The following is a 13,783-nucleotide window of genomic DNA, read 5'->3' as shown; positions in this document are numbered from 1 at the left end:
GTATACTTGAATCATCTAGTCCATACAGAATAGGATAATCAAGAAGACAAGTGGAAAACCATATTGTCAGTAACCAGAAGAGTGAATATGAGGGGAATAAGAAAGGGAATGTTGCAGAAGCTTCTGCCTGTTGTAAGGCTAGGCTTCATGAGGTGTGTAATGACCCAAGGCAAAACTAACAGAAGAAACCTAAGTACTCGTTCCCTTGATTTTGATATTTAATATAGGCGATGCTCATGCTTTCGACGATGAGTGGCAAAATGAAGTTCTGAAGTACAAGCCTACTGGCCGATCAGGAAACACTGGAATGCGAAGCATGGATCATGAGCATCTAGGGTCACGGGAACTCAAAAGGAGGTAAAGGCTATTTCTAAAAACATGCTTTTAAAGAGATTTACAAGTTATGGAGGTTAGGTTGGAGAGAGAGCTCATTCAGTAAAGGTTTTGCCGGACAATCAGTATGTTTAATCCTCAAAACTTAATTAAAAAAAGAAAGTAGCCTGACATAGTAGCATGCAGCTATAATCCCAACACCGAGGAAGAAGTGACGGATACCCAGCTTACCATGCAAGTCAAAGCCTAAACAACGGTAACCAAAACTGTTATGACCTCTATAGATGCACATACACACCAACACTTATGTACTCTCATCCTCATACACAAACACAACACTAAAAGAGTTATGTAACTTTACCTCTTATCAGGTTCTTAAGAATACCCAAGGTGTATCGATTATGATATAAGGAACTTTATATTTAATCTACATAGTCCATACAAATCAAACTTTGTTTCTGAAAACCAACAAATACTATTTTAGAACTGTACTTTATTACCAGGAAAAATTTGATATCAAAAGAAATTGTATATGCTATAATATATATTATAAACAGTTCCTAGTGTAAATTTTTAAAGTCGTCCACTTCACACAAGGTTTAGATATTTATATAGACAGTATAAGAGAAAAGGTTTTGTATTTTAAAAACTTAACTTTCTTCCCAAGTCAAAATTCAGCATTTAATTATAAATGAATTTTAAATGCTTTCATAATATGTAATAATATTGAGTAAGTAATTAATATAATTTGGTATTTCATATGCACTAGATATTTTATAAAAATTTTAAATTTTATAAAAACTTTCATCTTTGAAATTGCTTTTAGAATAACTGGGAAGTTTTGTTGAAACCACATATTAAAATGTATAGCTTTTATACATTTAGTACATATTCTGAAGTTAATTCTTGGGGCCCATGACTTGACTCCCAAATTCTTGGGAGAAACTTCAAGTTTCTTGAAACAGAAATCCAGCCTAGGCTCCAAGAGTGTGGGATGGGAGAAGGCCTCCTGGACGAATGAATGCCCCGTGATTCGGAAGCCTTGTGTAAAAGTCCACGAGCTGGCCTAGTATCTTTGAAAGTACTTGCTTAGGAATTTAGAGCCTGAATACATTCTATAACAAGACTTTAAAACTTGTCTCTAAATTTTTGATAATATTTGTCTTACACTGAACATTGATCAAACACAAAATCTAGGTCCCAGTTAAAGAAAGTATGTTCACTTCAGATGTTCTGTAAATCTATGGCCCTAGCAGCTGCATTTTTCGCTCAGTAGTTCTATCCAGTAGAATTGTCAGAAGTGAATTAGCACGTGATAGTGTGCTGCCAACATGTTAACTATTAGGTATGCGTGACTATCGATTCCCTTTGACACTTGGGTGGCACAATTCAGGAGCTGTGAGTATAACTACCGCTATGGCCACCATTTTTGACATTCTTTAAGCTGCAAGTGATTCAGTAAATCTTAGGAAAAATAGCTTCTACTTTCTTGTATGATGTTCAATAAAGTAATTGTCTAGAGTTGATGTTCAATAAAGTAATTGTCTAGAGTTAATAAGGAACTTTGAAGATAAAACTAAACTACAGTGGCTTTTAACTTATTTGCAGTGACTTATAAACCATTGAGTATTTATAAATGGTATTAATAGTCATATGTATATTTCTTAGAGAGAAAATTCATCGAAATTCAGCCATTGAGAGTGGAAGAAGAGCAAACATTTTTGTGGACAAACTCAATGTCAAAGGATCACCTGTGAAAATCACCAAAAAATAAATAGCCGTGCATTTCATTTGTTTAGTTGGTTATTTTAACAGAGTCATGGCATGGTGCTAGATAATATACAAAAGACCAATCTCCTGTTGTTAAATCAGTGTGTACTTTGCAGCTTTCTTCTGAATATGAATAATCTTGTAAGTTTTAGCTTTACATTGTTCATACTTTAGGAATAAAATTTTGATGTTCAACAATGTGGTTAAATTGGTTAACTGTCTATATAAAACTCTTTAAGATGTACTAACTTTAAAACCCATGCTGATTTTACTTTCTCAATTATTTTGATATGACAATGTATAAATACAACTGACTCAAATATAGTATTTTTAATAATAGATATACTACATTTATCTACAGTGTAAGTTCATAAACCCTTGCATACTTACCATGGTGATGGTTCTGTGTAACAGTGAATTGTTAAACCGCTCTGAGCTCAATGCACCTGCCCAAGAGTTCTGGATTCACAAAATAAAGGACACACACACACACACACACACACACACACACACACACACACACACACAGCATTATTTTTAATATGCCTACTAGCTCAATGGTTGGGCACTTCTAAACCTCTCCACAGCTAGCACACACTCCCCTCCAATATTCCTGAGTTAACATCTGAGACCCAGTCAAGGCAATGGCCCCTGGGGCCCGCTTTCCTGACTCTTAATTCTGATATTTCTGCTTCCCCTTCATGGCATGGTACATCTTATGCCCCTCTCATAGCGGAATTCCTTCTTCCTCCTGCATTTCTTGCCCTGGAGTCTTAAAAGTCTTACCTCTTTCACCCTGCCCAGCCATTAGCCATTGACTCTTTATTGATTAATCAAAAACCAGTTGTGGTCAGGGACCTTCAGCGTCTGGACATGCAGATTTCTGTGTGATTTTTGGAGCCGAATTAAGACAAAGCATTAGAATCAATCCCCAACAGTTATGAACTGGTTCTGTAACTTAGTTCAGTACACAAAAGTAAGATCTTAAAATAAAACACATCCAATGTCTGCTGACACCATAGTAGAGTGGCGTAAGTCAAAGTATAGTATTTCCCAAATTTTATAATGTGCTATAGAATTAGCTAGCTTAGAAAATAATAAAGCTATATTAGTGATCCAGGCATGGTACATCTTATGCCCCTCATAACAGGCTCATACCTCTGATCCAGAAATCCTAGAGGGTGAGGCAGGAGAATTGCGGTGACTTTGAGGTCTTGGACTCTAGAGTAAAAGACCCTATCTCAAAACTAAATTACTTATACATACATACATATATATACCATTAGTATTTTATAAGAAATTATTACTTTTTAAAAGAACAGGAATAATCAGTTTCATTTCAAGAAAATATTTTAAATTGCTAATGTACATGAATTTTATTGTAATTTCTGCATGTGGTATAGGGTTTGTTCCATATAATTTATTACACTCATATAATTTATTATAATTTATATATCCTTTCTCTTTAAATTTTTAATGTTGCCTATTTCTGTCTTGTCGATGCTTAATGAGAGATTCTTTGTACACTAAAAAAGTACATTTACTGTTTTGAAAACTAGAGTAATTGATGTTCTCAAAATTCATTAGACATGTATTCCTGAGCAAGGTGGTAATAACTCAGTTGCTCCTCCTTTACTTACACCATTTAAGAATCCAGTCAGCCTTTTTACTCTGGGATTCAAGCACTAACCTATCTGTATGGGGGTGAAGTTTATAAGAATATAGAGAGCTTAGTTCATAATTTTTATCAAGGAAAACAACATCAAAAAAATCTCAGTATTTTCTAAGGAGTAAAATTATGCTCACACTTCACTAGCTAATGATAATATATGCTTGTTAATTTTACTGATTTTTGTATTATGTCCTTAATTGGTCATTACATTTTTTAAATGTGGTCATTCATTTGATAACTAAAATTAATTGAGCATGTATGAGTTAAAATGGCCCTCTTATGCATGGTTTAGTAAACCAATAACAGCATTGGGAAGTTGTCATATTGCAAATACTTTTATTTCATTTTCTATGTGTGCATTTATGTAACCAGTGCACACATTTGTGTATGGGTTCATGTGCACATGTATGTAGAGGCCCCTGGACAATCTCCAGTGTTGGTTCCTCAGTTGTCATCCACTTATTTTTCAAAAAAGGCCTCTCATTGGTCTAATGCTCACCCATTAAACTTAAGTTGTCTGGTTAGCCAGCCCCAGATACTTGTCAGTGTCCCTGTCCCCAAACGTGGATCATAAACACACACCACCACACTTATCTCTTTTATGTAGGTATTCAGGATCCAGCCCAGGCCCTGTACTCACAAGGCAAGCATTTTTCCAACTGAGCCATCTCCATAGTAAAAGGCTTGATTTTAAATAATATTTTATATAATTTGACACGATAGAGCAAAATTTCGATAGATAACTTAATCTCCTTTTTCCTACATAATAATATAACTTTACATAATTACAGTCAAATCTCAAGGCACCTTAATAACTGCTTCACTGTGATACTCTTTTAATCATAGCAGTTACAGAATATGTAAACATACCTTTTCCCTTTTGATCTGACTTCTTTTCTTTCTTTTTTTTTTTTTTTTTTTTCCGGTGCTGGGGACCGAACCCAGGCAGGGCCTTGCGCTTGCTAGGCAAGCGCTCTACCGCTGAGCTAAATTCCCAACCCCTTGATCTGTCTTCTATAGAAATCAAGCAAGTATTAAAAAGATATGTGTCTCTTAGCAGCAGTGATTTTATAGGGAACACATATAAATTATATGTCATTTAGAGATTGTCACATAGTGTGCTGTATGTGGCACAATTTATATGTTTCTCCAGGGATCCTGCATAGACCCTTAAAGAGATACAACTATTGGGAAGATCAAGGTGCCAGATTTTGTTGGTTTTCAAAGGAGACATGGTGTGATAATTTTCCCATAGGCATATATTCTTTGATCATTAACGTTTAAACCTGATGCAAACTGTTCTTCGTCCCCTTTTAAACAGTCACTCATTGTCTAAGCCATGTGTTGGATGTGAAATATTTCACAAAAGCCAGAAAGTACTCCTTAGCAAAATCTCTCTAACATTTTACTGTTGTTGTAAAAATATATAAATAAAAAAGTATAGTTGTCTTTTACCCCGCTGGGTCTACACCTCGGTGTCCCAAGACATCTGCTAGATATCTTGGCGGAAACACATCCCAGCTGCACTTTCCTACACTCAAACCCCCACATAAAAGAACACACAACACAATAATCTTTGACCCAATTGGTAAGATATAATTGCCCACTTAAACATACAAAGCCTGGTACCATCCATCCCTTAGGAACATTGATAACAACCTGTAAATACACAGAGCAGAATCTTAACATCACCTGCCTGGCTTCTCCCCTCTCTCCGTCTCTGTCCTGTCTCCTCTCCTTCCTCTAGTCTCCTCCTCTTCCTTCAAACTCTCTCCCACCCATCCTTCCTTCTCCTCCAATGACAGGCCTCCTTCTATCCTGTACCTGCCCCTCACCTGTACTTTACAAATTCAATGGTGGTTCTGGTGAAGTCACCTGAGTTCTGAGTCCTTGACTAGGCAGCTATCTTTGGGGCAGTGGAATTAGCATCAAAATACAAATAACTTCAGGACAAACCACAACATTTTACCTAGGATTTAAATGTGTTGAAATCCAGCTTAAATTGCTGAGAGTAATTGAGACAGAAGTTCGTTTTAAAAGTAAAGCATCGCCCTTCATTTCTAGTAATAAGCAAAAGGCCCTGTCCCTTGATTAATAGTAAGTGCTGGCATAGCCTTAAAATGCATGGAAATACATTACTTGGAAATACAGTAAAACGGTAATTAGGCTTTGTGGGTTAAATGTTCAGCTTTAATGCAATGAGATTTTCTTTGTTGGTGCAAAAACTGTTTTTACTCTAAAGGAATAAGAGAAAGTTTATTGTGGAGCTAATCTCAATGGGCATGACCAAGAGTACAAATTCAGATTACTTTACTAACATGGCACTGTTTTCTGAAGTTTTATAATAAACAAACATATGAAGTCATAAATCAAGGTGCTTTCCAAATATGTTGATTAGTTCAAGGTATAGCAGAGCTGGCCAAGTCTGTGGTATGTGCTTCAAATGTGCTCTGATGATATTCTTGAAATTGTGAATGGGAGAAGCATAAAAATGGGAGAAGCATAAAAGCAAAGGGGGTTAGCTTTGAAAAAGAAGGGTATCAGGGAGATAAGAAGAGGAACCAGAGATGGTAAGGGGGGGTTAATTGATTATTTTAGATGAACATATTTTTATTATTTTATTTATTTACATTTCAAATGTCCCGTTTTCTGGTTTCCCCTCTGCAAACTCCCCCTTCCATCCCCCCTTTCTTTTTATTCTTATCAGTGTGCTCCCCTACCCACCCACCCATTCCTGCCTCACCGCTTTAGCATCCCCTTAGGCTGGGGTATTGAGCCTCCACAGGACCAAGGCCTCCCTCCCATTAATGCTAGATAAGGCCATCTTCTGCTACATATGTAGCTGGAGCCATGGGTCACTCCGTATGTTCTCTTTGGTTGGTGGTTTAGTCCCTGGAAGCTCTGGGTGGTCCAGTTAGTTGATATTGCTCTTCCTATGGGGTTGTAATCACCTTCAGCTCCTACAGTCCTTCCCTTAACTCTTACATTGGGGTCCCTGGGCTCAATCCGATGGTTGGCAGGGGGTGGGGATTAATTTGATTATGATATAATAGTTGATGCAAAAAACTCTCAAATGATATGATTTTTCTGGAGCCAAATAAGAGATTTGGGAACACAGATTAAGGTTTCCTTCAATACTATATTTTAACATGGTAATAGTTCCCTGTAGATTTATTTACTTATTTATTTTCACCAGATAGCCACAAAGATGGTAAGTCAGATTCAGTGTCAGGCAAGGAGTGGCTAAGGGGTAAAGGTATCCTAGGATAAGTTATGATTAGGCTCTGAAGTTCTTATTAGTTAGTCAGACTTACAAAAGGTTCTGTTGAAGGTGTGTTTTTGTAACCAGGCTTAAGTGAAGATAGTCTGATGACACCCTTGTGCCCCATGATCTACCAAACTATTGAAATATGGATCCCAAAGAAATGGGAATTGTCCTAGGATTCTCATGCTATCCACACGAGGAACTTCTCTTCCAGAAAGAGATTTTATACCATTCTCACAACTTATCAAACCGCCTTATAGGATGAAAATGAAACAGGAGGATGGTTCTGTTGTTGGCAGGACCATACCTTAACCAGGACTGTTGAGATGTGTGTATCCTTAGTGCTCTATTTAAACTTCAACCTCACTCCAGTACCTTGAACGTGAACTTGGGGGAAGGGAGTTCACTGGATGTGGTGGTTTGAATATGCTTGACTCAGGGGACAACCCTATTAGGAGGTGTGGCCTTTTTGGAGTAGGTGTGGCCTTGTTTGAGGAAGTGTGTCACTGTGGGGTGTGCAATGAGACCCTCCTCCTAACTGCTTGAGGGTAAGTCCTCTCCTGTCTACCTTTGGATGAAGAGGTAGAACTCTCAGTTCCTCCAGCCCTGTGTCTGCCTGGATGATAATGAACTGAACCTCTGAAAGTGTAAGCCAGCCCCAATTAAATGTTGTCCTTTATAAGAGTTGCCTTGGCCATGGTGTCTCAGTTTATAGCATTAAAACCTTAAGACACTGGGTTTCTCTGTTCCTCCTCCCAATGTGGCCACGTTGAATAAAACGTTTTTTCTGCATTTCACATTTAATTTGGCTCCTGTAATTTGCTTGTTGAGGACAAATGACTAGGCATAGGACTAGGTTTGTGATGGCTGCTACTACATATAGTTGAGAAGAGTTTTAATTGTCAGTATGAAGGAGAGCACAGTCAGAGATATCTGGAAGGGTCCAGACTGAACATGGCCAGCAGAATAGACCAGGTCATTGGAGGAGAGAGGGAGAAGAAGAGAGGGAGAGGAGAGACCAAGAAAACGTATGGGAAACAGTTGAATTATAAAGGAAACAGAAGCTAGGGAGGAAGCAAAGCCCAGCCCTTGGGCTGGAGAGGTTTGGGGTAGAAAGCAGGGTGAGAAGTGCTGGGAGAAGCCACAGGTTTTAAGTGAGACTTGTCCCTACTTTCTTTGGGACTTGATAGTGACACACAGCCACCTTCAAATTTGACAAGTTTCTTTCTGAGAACTTATGCTCACAATATACATCTATGAAATCGTTGCACTATATATACATAAACCACAAAGGTGGGTGATGAATGGCCATTTAGCTCCAGACCTGCAACACGATCACAGAAGCTTTAATAGACATGTAAAATATTTAACACGGCAGTTTTTCCCCTTAGAACCTACTAAATAGCTTACAAGATATCATATGGTGTGTCCCATGGCACCAGGAAGGCTCATTCTCTCTAGTTTTTATAAAGAAACCAGTAAGAGTAAGGACAAAGAATTGGTGAAGCCATTAAAGAAGAAATTCCTAGGTCACATCAAATCCAGCCATTGTGAACTGAGTCTGATTTTCCCCTGTCTTCTATATCTGACATTTCTGATATCTAATAGGACTATTATACCACAAGTTAAAAGAAGCAGTAACAATGACCTAAAACATAAAGGTATTAGATGAGGAAAGTACATTTTAACTAGCTAAAATCTGTTTTTTTAACTAGTGTTTCCCATCTATGTGCCTTGTTCTCCATAAAATATTTCATGTTAGGAGTATTTAATATCTTTTAGCTTTTGTTATCTCTTTGCTAGTTTGATTCCATTATTAGAACTTCATATGGAGTAGCTAGCTTTTCCCCGCTTTTATTGAAAATACTTTTCTCATATATCCTGATTAGTTTCCCCTCTATTCCCAGTTCCTCTTCACCTCCCTTCCCTCTGAACCTACATCTTCTGTCTTTCAATACAAAATAAACAGACTTCTAAGGGATAATAATAAAATATAAAATACAAGATAAAACAAGAAACAACACATCAGAATTGGACCAAACAAACAGAAGGAAAAGGTACAAACAAACAAGAGAAGGTACAAGAATCAGAGACCACACTACAACTAGAAAGGTTTTGGGGTTTTTTGGTTTTTTTTGTTTTGTTTATTTAGTAAATGACACAATCTCAGAGTTCATAGTGTGATCAAATATCCAGTAACAGATATCCCATTTAGGGCTTAGTGTTCCAAGGTATCTCTCTGTTGTTGTAAATTTATATAAATGATTGAGTATTTCTAATCCCGCACTAGATCTAGCACTGCAGTGTTTCAAGGTATCTGTTAGATATCTTACCAGAAACACACATCCCAACTCTGTGTCAGCCCAGTGTCTCTGCCGCCACACACTCACATTCTCCACAAGAAAAAACACACAACACAATAACCTCTGATCCAATAGATAAGATATAATTGCCCACCTAAACATACAAAGTCCTGTGCACACCCATCCCTTAAGAACATCCATAACAAGCTGAGGGAACAGCCAACCAATGACTGCCCCAACTTGAGACTCATCCCATGTGAGAGAATGAACCCTGGACATTATTAATGATACTCTGCTATGCTTCCAGGCAGGAGTCTTACAGAAGAGTCGAGGGATAGAAACGAGCAAGCCAGGGATGTCAAGGACACCACAAAAAGACCCATGGATCTGAGGGACCATGGGAGTTCACAGAACCTAGGCCTACAACCGTGGGGCATGCAGGAGCAAATGTGCAGCTTGGTTTTCATGTGGGTTCCCTAACAAGTGGAGCAGGGTCTATCTCAGTCTCTGTTGCCTGCCGTTGTGCCCTGTCCCGCAGGGCAGTCGACCAGGGTCTGGGGTCCACCTAGGAGAGAATGGGGGACAAGAGACGCAAAGAACGGACAGCAAGTCAAGAAGTCTGATCAAGCTGACAATTTTTAATTTTTCTCAGGCTGAAGATATACTGGTAGAAGCAAAATGTGGGGAGGGGTTGGGTGACCACAAAGAATGGGCCTGGCTTGATAACCAGGATATTGGCTGGGTAAATCGGCCAAGCGGGGGAACAGCAGGGTGGGTTGCTTAGTGACCTGACCATCAGTGCCTGACCACCGGTACTCAGTGATCTGACACCTAGATTTATGCTATCTATTGAATTTACGTAGAGCTGCAGGTGCTGCTTTTGATCTAACCTAAGGCTATTGCTTTTTGTTCTATCATAAGGCTAAAATATAATTGCTTTTTAACCTGAAGACTATTGCTTATTATTCTAGCATAAGGCTAGAACACAATTGCTTTTTTTAACTTGAAGGCTGCTTTCGCCATCTCAAGGCTGCTCCCAACACCGTTGGATCCCCTTTGCCCTACCTGGACTGCTTGGTTGGTCCTCAGTGGGAGCTGATGTGCCTAGTCCTACTGGAACTAGATGTCTCAGGGCAGATCTCTGAGGAGAAGGGGAGAGGACAATGGGTGAAGGAATTTGGAAGAATGGGACTGGGAAGGGGAGGGCTGTTATCGGGATGCAAAGTGAATTAAAAATAAATATAAATAAACAAATAAATATGCTTATCCTCAAAAAAAACAAAAACAAAAACAAAAAACACCCATAATAACCTGTAAATACTCAGAGTAGAATCTTAATGTCAGCCTCCATGTTCTCTCCGTGGCCACTCTGCCATCTCCTCCAGTCTTCTGCTCTGCCCTCAAACTTTTCTCCCGCCCATCCTTCCTTCCTTGTCCAGACAGGCTTCGTTCTATCCTGCACCCGCCCTCGTCTGTATGACATCCTACATCTCTCTCTGCACGATGCCTGTCTGTGGCTCTCTGTTCCCCTCTCCGGTAGGAAGAAGCTTCTCTGCCTGTGGAAGAGCAATGCTCTAATCTTTGATTATAGTAGAATGTCATTAGGAGTCATTTGACTGCCACATCCTTTCAATAAAATGAAAGGATAATTGGTTTTACTCTAGGTCCCTGGACTGTGTAGTGTCAGGCTCTTGGTCACCCAGGCAGTGTGGGGTATGGTTCTATCTTGTGGAGTGGGCCATAAGTCAATGCGCCATTGCTTAGTTATTCCCATAAGTTCTGTGCACCACTACACAAGCACATCTTCCAGGCAGGCCACCATTGTAAGTCAAAGGGCTTGGTGGCTGGGTTGGTGTTTACCTTTCTTTTGGTAGCATGCAGAGTGCCCTCCTGGACAAAGAGACTAGAACATAGGGGTGAAGACTCTGTAGGCACCAGCCTACTCTCTCCGTGTTCAGTGAGTTTGTGTTGTCTTTGGCAATGGGCCTTGCTGTCGATGTGTGAAGAACAGTCTATAGCCTTGACCATAAGCCTGGGTTATTTGGTGACTTCCAAGGAAACCCTTTGGCCAATAACTCAATTAGATGAACTGGAAATTTTATTTGATATCAACAGATAACCAGCTTGGGGCCCTGTCTTCCCCATTATTTGGAGATTTTATTTAGCTCACTTTCTTACATACGTCTATATTAGGGTTCTATTGTATTAGGTTTCCAGAATACCCATCAAATGGCCCTTAAGTTTAGCTGTCTCTCTCCATAGTCCCTCATCTCCCTCTCTCCTTTCCCTCCATACTTGGCATTCCCATTCCTGCCCCCATCCATTTGTAGCTTTCTCCTTCTACTCTGAGATCTATTTTTTCCCTCTAGTTCCTTACTCTATATCCAACTTCTGTGATATTATATAGATTGTAGCTTTATTGTCATTGACTTGACAGCTACTTTCCATGTATCTGAATACGTACCATATTTCTCTTTCTGGGTTACTTCACTCAGGATGATTTTACCTAGTTCCATCATTTAGCATCCATGATTTCATGATGTAAATGTACATTTTGTTATCCATTCTTCTGGTGAGGCACATCTAAGGTTCTTTCCAGTTTCTGGCTATTGTGAATAGAGCAGCAGTGAACATGGTTGAGCAAGTGTCTCTATGGTAGAATGAAGCATCCTTTGGGTAAATGCCCAAGAGTGATATGGCTGGATTGTGAGGTACATCAATTCCCATCTTCTTGAGGAACTACCATACTGCTTTCCAAAATGGCTGTGCAAGTCTGTGCACTTGTACAATTCACAGGTATAATCAAAGGTTACCAATTAGGCTGTTCCCGATTTAGGTAATGCTAGCCAACAAGTGTACAGAGCATTTCCAATGCTAAATCTGTGAGTTGGGCTGATGTTATTAAAGAATGGTTCTGACATTTAAAAATAAACAAGAATGGAGTTATGAAAGACATCGCAGTGATGTATCATGCAGTATCATAAAAGATATAAAATATAAGGAACTACGGGAGAAAGTGCAGGATATGTGCTGATGTAGAAAGGGATCAGGGAGCTTTGAAACTTGCCTGCCAGAGGTGTACAAATTAATAAGACAAATGACTTTGAGGAAAAATGTGAAACTTGTCTGGCAGAGGTATACAAATTAAGAAGACAAATGACTTTGAGGAAACATGAAAAGGAACAAGAACATTGGGTAGACATTGGTGACTTGAGAATTTGGAACCAGTGTTCAGTCTTCGGATGTTCTACTCTATCTGGGTTTCCAGTTGAAGATAGAAGGACACTGCAGACACACAGCCCTCTCATGTTCCTCCTCTACAAGAAAGTACAGAAAGAAGTGTCACTGTGTGGTGACCCCCAAGCTCTGTTCTCTTCCAACAATGCCTCTACCTGCACAGGGCTGAAGTATCCTGGAAGGAGAGCTAAACTTCCTTCCCAAAGAGCATTATGAGAAACATTGAACTTACACATAAAAGGTTTCTTTGCCAACAAAATGGACCAAGCCAAGCCAAATCAAAAGTATAAATTATTAGCTTGCAATCTATGCCCACGAGACATACCAGGAGCTAGGCATATAAGACCCCTCCCCTCTCGCCTCTCTTTCCCACTTGTCCCCTTGCTGGCCGGCCGGACTCTTTCTTCCTTGCTTGCTCCTTTTTCTGTTCTTCTTTGTCCCCTATTTTTTCTGCCTATACCTCTTTTCCAGATCCCCTACCCTTCCTCCAACAAACTTCCTTTTATAATAAGTTGATTGCTTGGAGGAGGGGGAGCTCACCATGGGCCTGCTGAGGTCCTCTCTCCCGCCACATCACTGCCTCGGGTTTATGAAACAGCATAAAGGCAGGTCTATTGAAAGGCAGCAGTCTGGCGAGTTCACCAATCTCACGGGTGGAGGTCAGTAAAGTCACTGGCCCAGGCTAAAGCAAGGAGGTTTTATGGTTTTGAGCCACATGGTGGTGGTGCATGAGCTCAGAGCTGGGATTGTGCCCATATAAGGTCAAAGAGCTGAGCCCCCAGGCAAGCACTCATGGGTGGGCAGCCGGAAACAGGGAGATGAAGAGTAATGACCTGTTAGGCAGTAGTTTTGTTTGAGGTGTGGGAGAGCATGTTCTGTGTAGTAGGGGTTGGGGGAAGGAGGGCAGATGCAAAAGGGGGGAGGGTTCTGTAGCTGTGGGGTGGTGTGTGCGCGATGAGCAATGGTTCCAGCCTCACAGCACCAAAGTAGAGAGATATTGACTCTCAGTACCATTTTCAGCAGAGGGGATATGGTCTGGCTTGAAAGGATCCTTTCCGTCTGTGTGTTGAGAGTTCACTGAACAACAGCAGAGACAAAAGCAGTGAAATCAACCCAGGTCACATCACAGTAACTCCAGGAAGAAATAGCCCCGTGAAGAGGAGGAAGGAAGTGGGAGGTTTGCATATGCTGAGAGATTTAGAC

General features: G+C 39.8%; 1 protein-coding gene across 1 annotated transcript in view; it reads left to right on the top strand.

Annotated features, from left to right (window-relative positions):
* Mlf1 (myeloid leukemia factor 1) overlaps positions 1–2,305 on the top strand; it is a 33,650-nt gene extending 31,345 nt beyond the window's left edge. The window contains exons 6-7 of the mRNA XM_032896733.1: positions 228–357; positions 2,002–2,305. Coding sequence (XP_032752624.1) covers positions 228–357; positions 2,002–2,107 — 236 coding nt within the window. The 3' untranslated portion in view covers positions 2,108–2,305. The remainder of the gene's footprint in view (positions 1–227; positions 358–2,001) is intronic.
* The last annotated feature ends 11,478 nt before the right edge of the window (positions 2,306–13,783 follow it).

This window comes from Rattus rattus, chromosome 3 (assembly GCF_011064425.1).
Source record: "Rattus rattus isolate New Zealand chromosome 3, Rrattus_CSIRO_v1, whole genome shotgun sequence".
NCBI classification, from domain to species: domain Eukaryota; kingdom Metazoa; phylum Chordata; class Mammalia; order Rodentia; family Muridae; genus Rattus; species Rattus rattus.
The sequence above is the reverse complement of the archived record's forward strand: the minus strand, read 5'-3'. Positions and strand labels throughout refer to the sequence as shown.